Here is a 21,016-nt window from a genome sequence, read left to right as displayed (position 1 = left end):
GGGGTCGCCCGTAATCGATCGCCGTCGATTATGTAATAAATTTTGATCGAACACTGGGGTGCAGCAACTGGGCGTATTTAAAGTTTTCAGAGATCCGTGAACAACCGTGTACTTGAGATTACAAGTCTAACAATATTATTTAAATATAAGTAAAATACTAGACTTGTATGCAAATGTACAAGTAGATTATAATTATGAGGATAAGGATAATAACGCTCATTTAACGTTAGAACTACCGACGATTATAGTGTATCGTATCAAAGAAATTAAAGCGATAAATATGCGAAGGAATGTATAAGGTAATAGAAATATATGTTTATTTGTTCTCTTGTAGAAATTACGGTGAACTTGCAAAAATCCTGTCGAGTAAATTTTATTCGGCTCTGCCCAGTAATTTCTCACAGTTATAAATCACGAATGGGTCTCTGGTAGTTCTGGCGTTAAATATGAATAGAAATAAATCGCGATTAGAAGGTAAGATTGAAACGTTCGCGTTTGATGGAGTTGTGCTCGTGCCAGTTTCTTCGTTTGTTTTAAATTCGTCGGTAAACACGGTAGAACCACGCTCGAGCAACCGTTACGATAACATCGGTAGCACATGGTAGGAGACGTTGAAATACAAAGGTGGAAAAGGGGGTTACTCACTTGGGGCCGGTCTGCTGGATGCATTCGAAGCCACCCTGAGGACCCTCGATGTCCTGGTTGCCGGAAAGGCTGAACGTGAAGCCCGCCGATCCATGGCTGGATTGCGTGGATGGAAAGGAGAGTTGCTGGAATCAGAACAACCGTCGGTTACTCTCTATGCGACTTCATCCCGCTAATAAGGTCGCATTAAATTACGAAACAGCTCCGTTAGTGTACCTGCTCGTGTACGTGACACGACCCGCCATATATCTATTCTCATATACCTATAGCCGCGGCTACCTAACCCCGGGTACATGGAGCCATATGCCGCATATGTATCCCCGCCTCTTCGTCTATCTATCTATTTATCTATCTGTCCGAGCCTTTGGAGTACGATTCGTAAGTAGGATGTAATCCTTCTCGAGTTAACGTTGCACTCAAGGATCCCGCTTCCCCCTTAAATCGCCTTCGCTCGTACGCTTAATTCGTATTTTCCATTACAAACGGTGCAATAATTTTAGTCCACCACGGCGATGCTAAGCCTTAACGCTAGATCTTCGTCGATTTTACGGGTTTCTATATCCAAAGTTACGGAACCGATAAATATTATTTGCTAGCAATTTATGTTGAATTCGATCCACGTAACGATACGAATATATAATTCAATTTAAAGCAAAAACCGTATTTTAATGTGCAACGAATGCCCGCGAGTCTGGCGTTAAAATAGTATGGAACAAATAAGTTCCTATAGAGGGAAATAAATGATAGAATGCGTCCTTAAGACGAGTTTAGTCGAAAATACGTCGGCGATGAAATTACAAAGGATTCAATTTACTGGTGTATGAGGGGGAGATGGGAGGGGATTAAAATTTCTCCGACTAGTTCGCGCGCGTCACCTCAAATTGCACCCAAACAGCGGTGATTAGAAGCGCTCTGTCAAATTACAGCAAGATCCAAACATAATTTAACTCCGGGGCTGGACGCTGGTGTTCGCCGGTTTCTCGTTCCACCATAATTTCGTCGGATAACAAAGGGCTCGTTTCCCCGGGGTTGGTGGTTATCGGCGCGCCAGATAATCCCTCGCGCGATCAACCCTTGCAACTAACGCGCGAATGCATTTATTCGTCGGCGACGAACAGAGGATCCGTCCAGTTTACAGAATCAACGCGTAACGCGCGTGTAATCGAGATACACTCGATTACGATGCTTCGATATTTCGATGTATTAATCGTATGGGTTCGACCAGTGATCGAGAGATTGATATCCTGGAGTCCTCATCCGGTTTCGAATGATTAATATTCCCCCGAAGTTTCAGGCTTGGTTTAGAATTTAGGGGTTATATAAATTTATTCAGATTGATTCGACAATCTATCTGTGTATTTACTTCGACAATGTCGATTGTCAATTGTATGTACGTATAAATAAATATCTAGTTTGCTATTGAAGGAAAGTATTGAATAGACGGTTGAGGAGTATACAGAGTGTTTGGCCACCCCTAGGAAACATTTTAAGGGGAGATTCTAGAGGTAGAAATAAGACGAAAATCAAGAATACTAATTTGTTGATGGAAGCTTCGTTAAAAAGTTATTAACGTTTAAAGTTCCGCTCATATTGAATTTTTTTCTCGAAACTGAGTAGGATTTCAGGGGTATGTCTGTTGACCAAAAATGCTTGCAATTGACCCCTGCAACTAAAAATAATTTTTCCAAGACGATTCGAAAGTCTTTTTTTTCACCCAAAACTTTCAGCACTTACTCGAATTTTTTTCTCGGAAGTGAGTAGGATTTCGGAGGTATGTGTATTCACCAAAAATGCTTGCAATTGACCCCTGCAACTAAAAATAATTTTTCCAAGACGATTCGAAAGTCTTTTTTTTCACCCAAAACTTTCAGCACTTACTCGAATTTTTTTCTCGAAAGTGAGTAGGATTTCGGAGGTATGTGTATTCACCAAAAATGATTGGAATTCAGCCCCGCAACCAAAAATAATTTTTTCAGAATGATTTGAAATTTTTGTGAGCAGGAAATGTCGCCCTCAGATATGTACGAGAGCTACCACACACTCAGTGACATTTAATGTAATCTAAAGCGTACAAAACACACGTGGCCTGAAGCAAATATTAATTTCTGCTATTATTAATAAACCAAACACTTTAAAAGTGAAGTCTCGATTCAGAAATTTCAACGCCTCCAACGCTTCTTAAAATGATTGTAAAGGAAATGGACGTTTCAAAGTTCTAGGTCAGCCATATCGGAACTTCCTCGGCGAATATAAAGTCTGTGATCCAACAGTCACATAATATTAGCTGTAAATGATGACTAGACGTCGCGTGATGCGTCCAGAACGACGCAGCTTACGCCTGCAGGCCTCCAGACACGATTAACTCAAAACCCCAGCCGTGAAAGCCTAAAAAGCCTTGACTATCAGTTCCGCCACAGACTAACCCAGACCTTCGTGAAAAAAAAAAACTGCCAGTCGAAGGAGGTCAGGGTTATCGCGATTGTCCCCAATTTCCTATAGTTCGTGCCGTCTACCGACGTGTACAGTGTCAATAAAGCCAAGCAGATTTAATTGCAGGTGCGCGAGAATGTTGGCACGCGTTCGCTCCGCGCGTGCAGTATTAAAACATAAACGCTCCTCGTCGCGATGAAAACCACACCCGTCGATTTAGAAACAGCACCAACGAGCTTAAAATTCGACTTTCCATTCGGTCTCGATGCAAATCAATTTTAACAAATTACATTCGAAGCGTTCTCAATTTCTATATATTTTTACTTCGTACGAAGAAACGTTTCGAATTAAATTTCGTCGGCAAGATCCTATTTTCTTCGCGCTGGTAAGACAGGCTAATCCAGAGTCGAGCCATCGGCATTAACGATTGTCCGAGAGAACAGTTGGGTCCATTCATCACCAGTCTTTCATACGGTATTTTTACATCATTATTAAGAAACACGCGTATTATACGTCGTTTCGTAGATGATGAATCACTCTGTTGCATAATTGATCGCGCTGAAAATAAATACGTATAATTCACGACATATCCATTGTAACGATGCTCGTTAGTTTACGACCTCGTTAAACAAATCCGAACGCGAAATTCGAATTTCGCGTCGATCGTCGAATTTTAAGGTAAAATCAGAAATGTCAGCCAATTTATTCCAACAGGTTTTATCCACAGCGATCTCTGTCGAGCACGCGTACAGCAGCGCGTGTTTTACCGTTATTTATTTAGGGTGCTCGTGCTCGTGTCACGGATCACTTACCGCCGGTCGCACTTTTCGATAGGTCAACTGGTTAATTAAAAAGCTTGAGTCAGTGCGCTGGAAAAGGCATTTATTTCCACGGTGTTACCGCGGTTTCTGGCAAACTATATCTTCGCCTCTGCTATCGCCTCGGTCAGGTCAAATGCTATCTGCTCGGTGTTCCGTTACGATCGACTCTGCATAACTTAATCTGTTAAACCTCTTAAGATCTCCGATTGCCAGAGCTGCAGTCGTTTCGAGCCTAGTTTCACCGACGTACACTTCTAAGCGTCTTATAGACTCCCAGATGTGGACAGCCGCTGACGTGGATCCACGGAGAAGGTGACAACCAGCAATCATCGTCCGTCTTGCGAAAACTGTTGAACCGATCTTAAACGATCGTAGAAAGCACCAAGATGTACAGATGCTACTTAACTGTGAGCGTATATGGCCGTAAATGATTCTATTCGATCGTTAAGAGCCAACGAGTAGTCGACGATGCTTGTATTCGTAGGAGCGGCGTGTTTACTTTGATACACGAGCACCAAGGCCATAAATCTAACCAGAGAGGTCTTGTATAATCACTATTAACCGGCGAAACTTCGGATTAAGAATGGCGTACGATGCTTTCATAACGAGCGCGGAAAGAATGGAAATAATTTTCTAATCATTGGAACCATTTTCTTCCGTTCCATTGATATACAAGGTGTTTGGCCACCTCTGGGAAAATATTTTAATGGGAGATTCTAGAAGCCAAAATAAGACGAAAATCAAGAATACCAATTTAGTGATTGAGGTTTCGCCAAAGAGGTAGGTCCCTAAATTTTTCGACGAAAAAAAAAATTTCAAATCATTCTAAAAAAATTATTTCTAGATAGGGGGGTCAATTACAATCATTTTTGGTGAATGGACATATCTCCGAAATCCTACGCATTTACGAGAAAAAAATTCGAGTAGGTGTCTAAATTTTTCGGCAAAAAAAAAAACAATTCAAATCATTCTAAAAAAATTATTTTTAGATAGGGGGGTCAATTACAATCATTTTTGGTGAATAGATATATCCCCGAAATCCTACGCATTTACGAGAAAAAAATTTCTTACCGAAAATATAATGTCTGACCATGAATGAATGATTCCCCTGAAATTTCATGCATATGTTTAAAACATCATAGCTCCTGCACGGATTGGAGGATTTTAATGTTTGAAAATGCTAACAACGTGTATTTTAATGGAGAATATGTAGTAATTCTGACAATGTTGGAAAAGTTGTTCCTTGACCCCGTAAAGTGAGAAAAACCCCATAAAAGTGGTCCAATTTTCAAACGGTCATAAGTCCTACAATAGTGAACGTATCTCATTGAAATTTAGTTGTGAAGTAGAGGTGATAGATACCTACAAAAAAGTATTAAACAATATTTTCGTACAGTCTGTATACTTGCCACTGCACGATAATTAATTGTACTTTTTATTATACTTTAATCGCGTCGAACCTACTTTCTTTTCAGAATTCTTTTCACGATCTTGAACAAATTTTTCATCCGCGAGCCATTTACGAGCCAGCTTCCCCCGAAATTAAAAAGACTTCGTTTATGAAAAATTCTATGAATCTCGGAGTAGTTGCAGAGTCGCGTAAAGATTTCCCACGCGTCGCCATCGCGTGCTCTCGTTAATTAATAATCGCGCTATGTCTCCAAAACTGTTCCTCGGCCCTCAAAACGTCCAAAATAATACCAACAAACAAATCATCACGGTTTTTATCAATTACGTTACTTAAAAGCTCAAGAGCCTGAAATTGCATCCTCAACAATCTTATGGCGATATTCGACGATTCTAAACAGTCGTTAATATTTATTATACTCGTGTGAGTGTAAACGTTACGATCGTTTCTTCGTTGCAATTGGCTTGGAAATCGTAGAATTCCGAAAAGTTCGTAATTATCGGGCCGTCGAAACGACGCGTTGAAGTATTTATCGAGTGCAACGGGTTAAATAAGGAGGGATTAAATACCTCGGGCACGTAAGTTATATTTAAACACTGATAAATCGTGATGCCAAGTTTAACTTTCTCGTGATAATTCGTTCCAAAAATACGCGTCCGTGAAAACGGCACGTTTTATCGGCCGACGAGCGCCAGAACGGCGTCAACCAATCGTCGTAGGCGATCGTCGATTCGCAACCCCTGCGGCGGGATAAATGATAAGTATAGCTCGATGCGTTTCGAAACAATATTTTGTCAGTTGCGTAGCGCGAAAATAACGACCGACCAGTACACGCGTCGACGCGAAAATAAATCTTCGTCGTATGATTAAAAGCATCCGCGAAAGCGGGTTAGAAAAGCGGGGTTCGCGTGTGCAGCGAAGGTCGATGCAGTGAAATTCTCAGTTTCGAGCTGACGATGCGACGAACGATGCCGTCGAAACGCCAAATGGCCCGGGACGAAACTTTTCGACGCGACGATAGAAATCTACGAGACCCGTGTGGGAAAACTGTCTTGGCAAAGAATTATTTCTACGGGGCTCGTTTATATCGGAGAATTTGGATCGATGGGTCTCCTTGAGGAGAGGGGGGTGTTCCTTTAACGCCTGCTTCAACTACATCGGGAATTTTAATTTTCAAAAGGCTTTTTTCAAAAGGATTTTGGTAATCTTCGAAAGTATCGAAATTAGAGAGGGTTTGGACAAATCGAAATTTAAAGTAAAAATAATCTAGCCAAGTTTAATATTACAGATTACTTTTTTTTGGTTGTTTAGTTGTCTTGATGCCCCCAGTTGTCTAGATTGTGAATGTTTATGCATTTATAGGAAATTTTAATTCTCAAAAAGCTACAGAATACGTAAGATACGGATTATTTTATTTTGGAGTTGAGATAACCCTCTATGAAGCTCCCATTTCCCATGTATGGAAATATGTATGGTATTAGAACTTTCCTCCCTCGCTAACAGGAATAATTACCGAAAGAACGAAAGAAAATTACAAAATATGAAATAGACTTTGGAAATTTTTTTCTGCACGATTTTACAATAAACGGTACATCGAATATATCTATAGATGCCTGGTATTAAAGTGAATAAAAAAATGAGTCGACACGTTCAGAAATATAAGTACAATACGCGACTCTACGGTTCCAATAACATAAAGAGTCGCCTTCGCTCGCACAATCGAGATTATCACCAATTGCGTAAACTTTCTCATTATCTTTCATATATTTTTGTTTTCACAATTGTGTCACACGATTCTTTGTTATACAATCGCGTCCACGGACGTTATAAATATACCCCAGCCGTGCGCAACATTCGACGAACAAAGACGAGCAAATCGTTCGACGTTGCAGTGGTGGAAAATCGCAAATTACACCGAGAACCGTATTCCGCGAACCCTGCGTTCGATAAGCATACTTTCGTTCCTTTTGCGAATATCATACGCGTTTCAGTTTTCGCCAAGCTCCTCATACATATTCGATAAAATAACGAGAGTAAGGTAAATTAAAAAATTACCTTTTTTCACTGGATAGCAATTAATTTTTGCCAAAACACAACAGCCTGCAAGAATTAATTTCAATTCGAAAAAAGGACTGCATGAATTTATTCCAATCCACGTTATAGATTCCTCGCGTTTTTATTGATGGAAATGGGAGCTTCACAGAGGGTTGTCTCAACCCCTATAATAATTCGTATCTTTAGAATTTTTAATATTTCATACAATCGATGATGAACACGTGTGGGTTTCGATCTTTGTCCTGTGGGTTGCAAGAAACCTGGCTTTCATGCTTTCGAGAATTAACAGTTCGCTCGAAACAAACAAGAGTGCAGATGCCCGTTTTTCGCCGATTGAATTTCATCGAAAGTCAGCGAGCCACGACCGAGGTACGTTTCGCAACGTCGAATGGTACCTCTGCCTCCTTGGCGTTACCCCTTCGATCCTTTCTCTTCCTCGATTCCTGCGAAATCCTTTCTTCTTTTCGCGGCGTAACGCCTCCTGACATTTCGGAATCGGTCAACGGTCCGACGTTTTTCGGCCGAGACGCGTCGAAAGCGGCAATTAGAATCGATCACGGTGCATGGTCGCTCGCGAAACGACGATGGCCGCGTGACCTTCGCGATGCATCGTCTGAAAATTAACGATGGCCGCCGGAACGATCGAGAAAACGATCGACGCACGGCCAGCCTCGAGGGAACACTTTTAAAATCAAATTTTATTCTTCACACGAACGAAATATTCCTCGAACCTGGATTAAAAAATTGCAATACCATTTCTCATGCTAAATTCAACGCACAGAACGGGATTTTTCGCGAACTGAAAACTTCTGAAATTTAGATGTTAACAAAAAAGTAAATCTGGATAGAACTCGCGAACTCGAGAAATGTAAGAAGCGTGGTTTCAAATTTCTTGAAAGTGAACATTCTTAACACTTTTCGCGAGTGGTTCGCGCGCGGAAACACCGGATCGAAAATCGTAATGCGCTTGCGAAACGCTCGTTCGCATGACGGTGCAGCGAGTTCACAACTTGCAGCAAAGGATATTGCGGCTTTCGATAATTTAACGCCGCCGCGGCTCTCGCGGGACGCTTGTATTCGTTTTCTTCAGGGCGATACGAAACCGGTCCTCTCGCTGCGCCGGTGACGAAACTACGGTCACGAAATTATGACAGAGACGTACAATTTCGGATATCGATACAGCGTAGCGTCCATTAACGCTTCCACTGCCACCCACATACGAACAACAGGAGGACTCGTGGACACTCAACAAATTAACTTTCTAGTTGAGATTTTGAAGGAAAGAAATTTTAACGAGGCTGCAAAGATACGTAATCCAACGACACCCTCGAATGTTTAAAATTTTCTTTTTTTTGCTGTTTTATTTTACTTAGTATTAGTACCTAACAGTCGTACGTATTAGAGTTCATGCTTGTCTTTATCTTCTGTTTTCGATTAAAATAGGAGATTTTAATTCTCAAAAATATAAGAAATACTTAACCCTCGAGTGTGCTCTCAATATCAATTGAATTGTTTTACTTAATGTTGATTTTCACCAAATTGGTAAATGGAAATCAACTTTTCTTTAAAGCATTTAAAAAATAATTGACTAATGGAGGATTACAAAAATTTTCAAATAATTACATTGACATATATTAAGCAATTATTAGGTTAAACTTACAGTGGCCCCAATAATCCACTTAAGAGTCAAAGTAAGATACAAATTATTATATTTGGGGGTTGAGGCAGCCTTCTACGAAGACTTCGTTTTATAAATATTCGAAAATTGATTAATAATAAGGAAAATAAAAATGTTGTGAAAGTGTTGAAAGTTACGTGGGCCATTTTTTATATTTCAAAGATGGATCCACGTTAAAATTCTACGACAAGCACATTCCTACGGTAAACCATCGATGAGAATGGATCGAGGGAAGAAAAGGGTTATCGGGGAAACGATGACAAGAGACAATCCGATCCGTAATCTTCGCGAAGGAAGGGATACTTTTCTCACGGACGTTCCCGTATCGAGGACACGGAGGATACTCCCCTCTCTTTTTGCTTGTTGAACGAAAGGTTGAACGCGAGAAGGCGATATGAAAGTTTCGTGAAGGGAGCAAAAGCCATTCGTTAAAATTTCACTGCGCGGAAGGTCGAGTGTCTCGTGTCACTTCGAGCAGAAAATATCCTGCGACGACAAATGGAGCGCTCTTTTATGTGTCCAGGGTGTCATCTTCTTGCAGCAGACACGTCGAACGCGCTGCTCGATCCCATAGATCCCTGCACTCGAGCATTATTACCCGTAACAGTGGTCTTTCAACTCTTATGTACACTTTTCTACATTGCAATGTATAAAAAAAGAAATTTTCTTTAGTGTACTTACGACTTCTACTAAATAAATCATGTTTGTCTTCTTTGCAATCGCTCTAAAGATATGAGTAAAAAATGGCTTTTGAAATATTGTTAATTATTCTGAAAATAATTATACGCTTGCTGCCACAATACCATAAGGTACGAATAAGTCTAAAATAAGCTTCGAACGCTGATTTAACGATTCTACGAATTTTGTAAAAATCCATAATTCTTTGTAGGTACATACAGGGTGTTCGGTCGTCCCTGGGAAAAATTTTAATGGGGGATTCTAGAGGCCAAAATAAGCCGAAAATCAAGGATACCAATTTGTTGATGGAGGCTTCGTTAAAAAGTTATTAACGTTTAAAGTTCCGCCCGTACTGAATTTTTTTCTAGAAAATGGGTAGGATTTCGGGGGTAGGTCTATTCACCAAAAATTATTGTAATTGACCCCCGCAACTGAAAATAATTTTTTCAGAACGATTTGAAATTTTTTTTTCATCGAATAATTTAGGCACCTAATTAGATTTTCGGTAAGGAATTTTTTTCTCGAAAGTGGGTAAGAATTTGGGGGTATGTCTATTGACCAAAACTGCTTGCAATTGACCCCTGCAACTAAAAATAATTTTTCCAGGACGATTCGGAAGTCTTTTTTTTCATCCAAAAATTTCACATATTCTCGAATTTTTTTCTCGAAACTGAGTAGGATTTCGGGGGTATGTCTGTTGATCAAAAATGCTTGCAATTGACCCCTGCAACTAAAAATAATTTTTCCAAGACGATTCGGAAGTCTTTTTTTTCACCCAAAAATTTCACATCTTCTCGAATTTTTTTCTCGAAACTGAGTAGGATTTCGGGGGTATGTCTGTTGATCAAAAATGCTTGCAATTGACCCCTGCAACTAAAAATAATTTTTCCAAGACGATTCGGAAGTCTTTTTTTTCACCCAAAAATTTCACATCTTCTCGAATTTTTTTCTCGAAACTGAGTAGGATTTCGGGGGTATGTCTGTTGACCAAAAATGCTTGCAATTGACCCCTGCAACTAAAAATAATTTTTCCAAGACGATTCGGAAGTCTTTTTTTTCACCCAAAAATTTCACATCTTCTCGAATTTTTTTCTAGAAAGTGGGTAGGATTTCGGGGGTATGTCTGTTGACCAAAAATGCTTGCAATTGACCCCTGCAACTAAAAATAAGTTTTCCAAGACGATTCGGAAGTCTTTTTTTTCACCCAAAAATTTCACATCTTCTCGAATTTTTTTCTCGAAACTGAGTAGGATTTCGGGGGTCTGTCTGTTGATCAAAAATGCTTGCAATTGACCCCTGCAACTAAAAATAATTTTTCCAAGACGATTCGGAAGTCTTTTTTTTCACCCAAAAATTTCACATCTTCTCGAATTTTTTTCTCGAAACTGAGTAGGATTTCGGGGGTATGTCTGTTGACCAAAAATGCTTGCAATTGACCCCTGCAACTAAAAATAATTTTTCCAAGACGATTCGGAAGTCTTTTTTTTCACCCAAAAATTTCACATCTTCTCGAATTTTTTTCTAGAAAGTGGGTAGGATTTCGGGGGTATGTCTGTTGACCAAAAATGCTTGCAATTGACCCCTGCAACTAAAAATAATTTTTCCAAGATGATTCGAAAGTCTTTTTTTTCACTCAAAAATTTCACATCTTCTCGATTTTTTTTCTCGAAACTGAGAAGGATTTCGGGGGTATGTCTGTTGACCAAAAATGCTTGCAATTGACCCCTGCAACTAAAAATAAGTTTTCCAAGACGATTCGGAAGTCTTTTTTTTCACCCAAAAATTTCACATCTTCTCGAATTTTTTTCTCGAAACTGAATAGGATTTCGGGGGTATGTCTGTTGACCAAAAATGCTTGCAATTGACCCCTGCAACTAAAAATAATTTTTCCAAGACGATTCGGAAGTCTTTTTTTTCACCCAAAAATTTCACGTCTTCTCGATTTTTTTTCTAGAAAGTGGATAGGATTTCGGAGGTATGTGTATTCACGAAAAATGCTTGTAATTGACCTCTGTAACTAAATATAATTTTTTCAGAACGATTTGAAATTTTTTAATTTAATTGTTAATAACTTTTTAACGAATCCTCCATCAAGAAATTGGTATTCTTGATTTTCGTCTTATTTTGCCCTCTAGAATCCACCATTACAATTTTTCCCAGGGGTGGCAGAACACCCTGTATAATACTCCAACACATAAAATTCCTTATATTGCAAGTGCCATACCGTGTAAAAGAAGTGGGTCTTGCATGCATAAGTGTCGTCTACGACGGTTACGTAGCACCAAGCGCGACAATGGCACGATTTATAGTTTTTGTCGTAAAAAGAAAAAACCTGACCGAGGTAATCGTTAATAATTCCTTCCTTGCGTCGTTAATAATTTCCCAAAGGCGATGATTCAATGCGAACGCGCGAAAATGCTAATGGCAAATAGGTTGAGCCGTCGTTGTAAGCATGATTCCTTGAAATTTGGAATTGAAATAACCTGTATTACATTTATCGAGGTCTAGGTCGAAAGCCAGACGCGCTGACTAGAGCATATAAAGGAGGCCAACCTATGGCGAACAATTTAAAACGCGATAAAAAGATAAAGAGTGTAAACTTCGTCCATGAAACGGTCGTAATGTAGGCGAGTAATAAAAACTAGAACAGTTTTGTAAAATCTGGGAAAGAGAAAGACGCCAAAGGTAATGCTTCGCACGAATCTCTATGTAAATCAACGTTTTTCAATGTAAAAACATTTTATATTACTTTTCCGGGTTAATCGGAGTTTCGCAACGCGCGGTCAAAGCGAAAGCAACGTTTGTCTCGTTTATTTGACAACTGGCAGTTACGCAACGAGGAATAAACGAAACAAACGGGGCGATGGAAAAATATATGTATCGAGGTTTAATTGTGTTTCGTTGTGTATTTCGTTGGACAGAAATGAACGCGTAAAAAAAATACCGCTCGCGCTCGCAGGATGGAAAGATGGACCCTTTTACTTTCGCATCGATGGTTTCGAATGCACGGGGAACGCTTTTGCACTCGATGCAGCTGACAAAGAGCCGTGAACGGCGTAAAGTCGAGTGGTCTACGCTATCAGAGGCCCCGATAAAAACGCGATAATCGCGACAGTGTTTCCAGGCCATGAAAGGAAAACGCGAATCGCCGACGGGATAATAATAATCTCTTTCCAAGCAAAACGTAGACGAAGACAGAAGAGTTTGTTTAAATCTCAAGTGATGCTTGAGACTGCGTAACGGTCCCTTTCCATAATCACCGACGCGTGCACTTGCAGATAGACTGCTGAAGATCGCATCGGAATAATCCGACGGAATATTAACATCCTCGATGCAAAGTGTCGCGAACAAAAGACGCCAAATTAACCCTTTACAGCACCGCTCGATTTTCAGCTCGCGTTTATTTTTCATTTACCGCGAAGCACAAAATATTTCTTAGAAGGCTAGGCTATCGATAAGACTTCGAAGACTGTTCCAACTACAACGAAGAAAATTGTAGGATAATTGTTTTCCGAACTAAAATGTTTTCGGTTGCAAATAACGATTACAGAGCAATAACGCTATCGTTGTCTCGCGATTGAAACAATAATACGGTTATCAGAGAATCCGTTAACAATAGCTAGATATTAAAAATTGTAATGCAATTTAGATTCCATTATCTCTGTTTATTCATGACCTATTGTATGCTTTTTCAGCAGGCAAAAATAATTCAAATCGAGGAGGGTTAAAGTATAAACTTGAATTTACCACACAATCCGTCCAACGCTTTATATACCCATTTGATCGCATGGAACGTAGGCTCGCGATGATTAGTTAACGATTTGTAATAATTATCTTGCTACAACTATTAAATACGTATCTATTGCGCAATACTCTGGCACATTAACCAGTAAGCGTGTTATTAAATAAATTGAGCAGAATCGAACGATAGGGTATAATTTAAAACAAAAGCATAGTATTTTTCGTAGTGTTGAATACGCAGACGGTACATCAACAATGATTTAATGCGTAATGGCTGCCAGATAAAGACTATTAAAGAACCCATAATTGAGCTCGATAAAAAGAATTTATTGATAGACAAATTATCATTATTGCTGGTCGTAAATGTACTGGATAACAGCGAAGAAATACGTACTCGTACGTTACAATGTTGCAACACGTTTAATTTATCGAACAGATATAACAGTATAGCGAACAGTTAAATTACATTTATTGGATACGCGAAAAATAAAATGTTTTACATAATTCCTCGTATATGTGGCGGGGGCGGATCCAAATCTATAAATAAATAATTAAAAAAATCCCAAAAACCAGCAGATCAAATTCTAAACCCACTTATAAGCTAAGATAAAGCACTCTAATAATTCAATATCATAGAACGATGAGTATCGTGCGACGTCTGTTCGCAGACAGTGTGTGTGTCATTGTTACGCAAGGCGAATTATATTCGTACTTAATATTATGCTACGAACAGCTTAACATTGGCATTCCGTTTTAATCGCGCCCGACAATGTTACAGACATTCGTGCAAACGGAACTCACATGACTAAATAATAGGTTGCACGAGGCTCGAAGATTAAAGTTAATGCTAATCGATGCAGCTCCAGCGACCACGGGTTGCAAATGCTCGAATATCGTAGCAACCAGTCGCGAGAATTTACACGTGTTTACCGGCGTATAGTAATCACGACTTTGCAGCGTTAAACGTACCGTGCTGATACTTACTGATAATCAAGTTCATGCAAATGCACGAAGAACAAAAGCTGCTGGCTGAGAAATCGAGCTTTGGTTGCTTTCATTATGTACTTCGATAGCAATTTTTTAATTTTATTTGAGCAAGTTATATCGATGTTGCACTCGTCGAGTCTAATATTTTAAAATTAATGTTACAAATTTATTTATATGATAATTTAATTCCCGAATACCTCCGAGTTATCATTTAATAACAACAGGAACGAATCGAGTTCGTATATTATACTTAAATTCAGTGTATCGCGTCAGAGTGGTTATTCTTGTCATGAAATTCGCTTTCAACGTATCAAAGCACGGTTGTTTCTCAAAAACTCTTTCCCATTGGCGGCATCCTCGATACACGGGGCCGTTCTTTTTATCTCGACAGTCGGTCTGACCGACGTAAGTACGTACTTTCCGCTTTCTCTAATGCGCGTTTGATTTATACGCACGCTTCTCACCATAAGCATCATTATCATAATTTTACCAGCTTGGCCAACTGTTGCATTCTTGATAATAATCGGGAACTTTCGAGTGCGCCTTTGTGTCCATCAGGGATCCCAGTCTCATAATTTCGTTAATAACTCCGACGACTTAATTAAATTTCCATTTTAAGTAATCCTCCCTTTTAGCCTCTTTCGTTCTATGCTGCGGCTACGGGTTACCAACTTATCTCGAATCGGTAGAAATTAAATCACTTAAGCCTGGGATCCAGTCGCTTATAAAATTTCTATGTACATTCAAGTGTTTTTAATCATTTTTCTACACCCTTTAAATCTTACGCTCGAAGTACATAATATTTTTGCGCCTGGAAAGGATCATCTTGCTGTTACAACCAAAGAATATCAAACTTCTTTTAATATTAATATTGGTCCGTTATAGACACGAGCCAGATCGCCCACCTATTCGCGGTGCCAGCTTCCAAATGTATTTCGGTGCTTAAGGCCGCAACAGCTGAGAGACGAGCCGCGATTGCTCGAATATTGCACGAATACGTAATAAAAACTCGCAAACACCACCGGAACGAAGCTCGGCAAAGCTCTCCAAGCGGTTGCAATTTCGAAGAAAATTTGTCCACCCTTCGATGGGGTTCAAACCAACGGGAACCATCGCGTAATTGGGGCGTAACGAAAACGATACGAGGCGTTAAAATAGGAAACCGATTGAGAAAACACACCGTACCGTTCATCTTTTCGCGTATTTTGCACGATGATCGACGATGGAACGAATTGCAAAGATTGCATCACTGGGATCGAGGCTGTGGGAACAAGTCCGATTTAGGGGATGACTTTAAAGCGTCTTCCGGTTCAACGACGCTTCCAAAGGAATAAACGACGATGAACTTCGCGCGACAACGCGTTCCGCGATGGCTTTTGTGAAATTTCTTTTGCTCTCCTTTCGGTCGCGCCACGCATAGAAACATGAAAGCGAACGTCGATCGACGCGGCGGCGTCCATTGTTCTCCGACGCCGGTGCACGCCTTGTTGCGGCGTCTCGGTCTTAATGACTCTAAGCAAAGCAAGAAACACGCGTTGCAACGCGAAAAGTAGCAAATGTAATTTAAATATTAACTTTATAACCGAACTGAATTTTTATTTTATTCTTCTTACACTTTCCATTCCGAATATTAATTCCAACTGACATACGCACGTTCCCCATTGTTATTTTAGGTCAGTCATTCTCTTACAATTTTACTGTAAACATGCTCGTGCTGTCTATAGCTTTCAACTTTATTCAACAAGCAATTACTCTAGATACGAGGGATGTACGAATTTTAATTTACGTGACTGGATAAACCCTAATCCGAGTCTCGAGCTATTATCCATAGTTTGGATTCTATTGCATTTCCTTACTTTTCTTCTCGTTGTCTAATTAATAGGCATCTCAATGGCCCAAACGATAATGCAATTAAAGTTATCGTCGGTCTCTGCTCCTCGCTTCGGTGGAGCAGCGATTCTGTGAATCCAGGAACGATTAAAATAAACGTATTCGAGGCATCGTTCGTCTCTTAAAATAACTGCTCTTCCAAACTCATTTAAGTATTTTTACGCTCAACGCATCGCCTGTTTGACGCGAATTCCGTTTCTTCGTGGCGGTTCGAGCTTCTCGTCGCGTTTCGGTAATCTTTTCGTTAAAAGTGTATGAGAATTAAAGTTTTCTTAGTTACGAAATTCTATTTAACTCGTATCAACTTGTAAAACCAAGATCGCGTATCGAGTGTGACATACGGCGAGAGACATATTAATCCTCGATGAAATTGCAGGTCGCATTGGGTCACGCGTTTTTGTTAGCGTTCGAAAGGTCTGTGACTAATCGACACTGTCCATATTTTCTCTACTCGTGCATACAATTTCGATTAATTCGTCCCGATGGTTTCCGCGTAAGTCAAGAATTCACTGTGTTACGTAATATAATTAATTTGTCATCTTACCAGTGACCACCGTGACGTATAAATGAAGTTACATCTCTATTTATTGGAAGATTCATATTTAAAAATATTCTTCGTTCCATTTTTTTTACGAGACACAAACAAAATTTCATTTTGTCTCGGACTATTAATTTTTGTTCGAAACTTCATTACGATCCAATGAATAACTGCATGACTCCTGGACGACGAGCTGTCCGCGGTCGTTGCCGTGCAGGTAATGCGTTAACCGTGTCGTCCACGAGCCGAGCGCGAATTCGTCGAGTCGCGAGAGTGACGCAACCCTACGGGCGAGCAAACATGCTCGTCTTTCGACGGGGGGACCAAAAATGAGAAAAAGAAGCGCGGGAGCGAGGAAAATAAGGTTTCCTTGAACGCTCGGTCCACGTCTGACCCGAATAACGCAATTCGGGAACAGGTCTGACCAGACGGGAGACTCGCGATAGACGAGATCCTCGAAGAGAGTGGCTTTCGCTGCCAGTCGTACGTCGGGTGCGCGATAAGAGATCAAAAGGAGGAAAACAAGAGAAAAAACGAAGCTAAAATTAACATCCAGCGTGTAAGTCGGGCTCCAGCTATACGCAAAATATTATTCGAACTGTGGATAACCAATAAAACCAACGTATAACGATTTATGCGAAGAAAGAAATTTAACACCACGTTCACTGTCCGGCCTCTTAACGGCGTATCCAAGAGCGTGGAGCTATGACCCGTATACGAGTCATGGACAGTGAACGTGTTAAGATTAGTTTTATGGTCATTTCTGGCCAAGCAGTGCATCCAGGTCTTTTTCAACGGACCGTACGTGCCCTGGATAAAAGTATCCGCGGAAGATGTACGGGGGGTCCGCCGTTGGCTTCATATTTCATCGGTCTTTCGTTATTCGATTACGTCACGTGCTACCCATGGGGCCTTTGACTCGGTTTCTCGTGGCTCGGCGATGGATCACGGGGAACTTTTCTCGTACGCCTCTGTCTCGATAAACCGGAGATTCGACCAGCTTCTCCGTTAAATGGCGGACACGAGGAAGGCGCGCCAGACGGGTCTCGATTATTACCAGCGAAATTTAATTAAGCACGAATGAGGCTATTCTCCGTTGGATCCCCCGACAGACACCGTACAACGCCGTACGAGTTAACCTATCAACGCGTACCATTCCAAAAATAGACCAAGCAAATTAAAATAATATCTTTCCTCTGAAACAAAAATTAAGCTCGTCATCCTTTATCGTTGAAACATGTCGACGCTTCGATGGTCGTCGGGTATGCGTGACTCTAGCTTTTCAGGTGCTGTGTCACCGTCCATTCAGCTTATAACGCTACACACACAGCGTGTAAACTAGCTCTTAAAGAAACATTTCTAATATCGAATCAGTATCCTATCCATGTTTACAATACTTTCCATGGTCCACGAAAGTCATCGAGTTTCGTAAAATTTATTAACTGGTTAAGTTTGTCTCTCGTACATAACCTCCAGAAATCTTTCACGTTATTCTTGGTAATATATTCTTTGTATAATTATCTGGAACGTGATCCTAACCGAAATGTAGTTGTAATCGAGAAGAATTGCGACTTGGCGACAATTCGGGAACGAAAGGGTTAAGATGGCGCTTAACGCTCGGAGTGGAGCGTGCACCCAGCGTCCCGACGAAGAGAACGAGCAAGAAAAAAAAAAGAAAAGACAACAAACGTAACCGCGATCGGGTGTCCCTGGCTGAGGATGAAGCGGCATTTGGCACAAGGTCGGCCGCGTATAGGTGCACCTTCGTTTTTCGCTCGCGCCGCGCGCGAAATAAACAGCGCGCTCGCGCGCAAAGTGACTTCACCGTCGCGTATTTTCGCGTCCCCTTTCTCGCCCGTTCGCCGTTCGAAATTCTCGAGCTTCGAGCGAAACGCGCGTCACGTCGTTAATTAACGTTACACGTTCGATTCGCGTTAACGTACGTTCCTGCACGCGCATCCACGGCGCAGAAAATAAATCGCGCCAAGTGAAAGTAACGCCGCGCACGCTAAGAAATGACGATCCGCCATGACACCTTGCCCCATTAACCCTTTCGTTCGCACTGCATCCAATATGGCGACGCGCTCGCGAACACCGAACGACATCTATCGAGTCCACCATTTCAACTAGGGCTAACAATCCGTCGAATTAACCGTATAATATTCTGCAAAAATAAAATTTTGATTTTGCACCGTTGTAAACTAGATAACTTAAAATTTGTTTCGGTATTTATTTTCGTAAGCTTGTTAAAATCCACAAATTCTATCCAAATTTATTTCCCTCAACGTCTTAACTTGAGAAACAATCCTGTCATCCGTAAACCTAACCCAGAAATATACTTGTTGAATTTATAAAATTTTTAACTCGTTCCTAGAGTAACGTTTATTTGTGTCTCCGATCCAAGGGGAATTTTACACGAATAGAATTTGCTCGATTCGGATATCGGGAGAATTGAATAATGCAGAGCGGTACGTGGATGGAAAAACTTTGGAAAGCACCGCAATAAACGGTTATTTCGGTCGCGGGGAGCTTTCCTGGCGTCGCGCGATATCACGTTCCGATGGTTGCGCGTAATCGAGCGATTACGGTAACGCGTGAAAAATGATACAATTGCGCGGTCGCGGGGAGAGCGTGGTCGCGCGGCACTTGAAAGTTCACGAATTAAATCGCATCGAGTGAAAGCGAGCGTTGCGACACGCGACATATAAAATTCGCTGCGAGGGGCTAGGATTTAAGGAAGTCCCTGAGTAACGCGTCTGCTTTCACGACTAATTTATAACTATCACGTACGACGGGGGTGAATCGCATTACCTTCGTTTCGCATCGCAGTTTTACTCTTTCGTTCGTACGGTACGAAAAACGACTCGTTCGAGGGATGAGACTCATGTAAAATTACAGCATAAGTGGGTGTGGTAATTGGGGATAATTAATATAGTCGAGAGATCTGGAACCTAATAATATACTGTGTTTGAAATAATTAGTTAAAGGTGGCGAACTGTCAAATATCGTTTTTCAGTTCACCATTTTACACGAGTCTCCCCCCTTGAAAGACGTAATTTATGCTGTGAGGGACCCTTTAAAAATATTAATCTCGTTTTTCGAGTAAGTTTGGAATACCTGATGAACACAGTGGATTTCTACGGTTTCGTTCAAGATGGGCCCGCGTTCTGGTGGCTGGAGGGGGTAGATAGGGACTCACGCGTTCCCCCACTCCTGGAGGTTGCTCGCGCTGCGCTGGCAGGGACCCTGTTCGCTTACGTCACTCGGCACGACTCGACCACGACTGATGCTGCCCAAACCGAATGGGGAAACCCAGCGCGAGGAGCATCGGAGTGGGGGAGAAGGCGCGAGTTCTCCGGGCGCCATAGAAACTTCCGAGAGAGACGAAAGCAACGGAAGCCGGAAACACACGATTGGTCCCGTAAAAGGAGTCGATAACAAGATCGAGATCCTATCGATTCGGGTGTTGGCGCCGTTGTAACCGTTAGCGTCGCCGACTTACGAAGCCCCCGCGAATCGGTTTACACGAACGTCAGGTTGCACGTACAAGTTGATCGCGGCGCGGATCATCCGGTCGTTAGGGGAATCGCGTTAGATGTAACAGCACGTTTCTATGGGCTCGCCTTATGACGAACGACGCGGGCAACGCGTTCCAGAAGATCTCCGAAAATGGTACTTGATCGATTCCGGACTCGTTCATAAGCGAAAAAGTGGACGCTCGTTCGTTTAAACGTCTTATTACCGGGTTCCTTACATTTTTCATCGCATTCTCGAGCCGCGTGGCAATTACACCCGTATAATTAGTTTAAACTCTTAACTTTCATGTTATCAATCGAAACAAACACGCCCGACGCTCCGTATGCAACTTTCTCGGTTCTCGGTCGAACTCGTTACGATATGTTCCAAACTGATTCAATCTGATTGCCGTTAATAAGCAAAATCTGAAAAGTGAGAGCACCCGAGCACGCAAATCTATCGCGAACTGAATGAAACGCGTTCGGTGTACCGCTCGGTATTACGTGATTTGGTATGATGAACACAATTTCACCGCGAAGATCGAGATATCGGATGCAACTTTTACAACGGTTGGAATTTTAAGGAGAATCCGAACGTTGCGTTTTCTCAAACTAGGTGGAAGAGACGTG

General features: G+C 41.1%; 1 protein-coding gene across 1 annotated transcript in view; it reads right to left on the bottom strand.

The window, feature by feature from the left end:
• Positions 1-21,016, bottom strand: part of Su(tpl) (Suppressor of Triplolethal) — a 157,773-nt gene that overhangs the window by 22,823 nt on the left and 113,934 nt on the right. Inside the window, exon 3 of the mRNA XM_076768800.1 lies at positions 646-770. Coding sequence (XP_076624915.1) covers positions 646-770 — 125 coding nt within the window. The remainder of the gene's footprint in view (positions 1-645; positions 771-21,016) is intronic.

Source organism: Colletes latitarsis, chromosome 1 (genome assembly GCF_051014445.1).
Source record: "Colletes latitarsis isolate SP2378_abdomen chromosome 1, iyColLati1, whole genome shotgun sequence".
NCBI lineage: Eukaryota > Metazoa > Arthropoda > Insecta > Hymenoptera > Colletidae > Colletes > Colletes latitarsis.
This window is presented reverse-complemented; position numbering and strand designations above follow the sequence as displayed.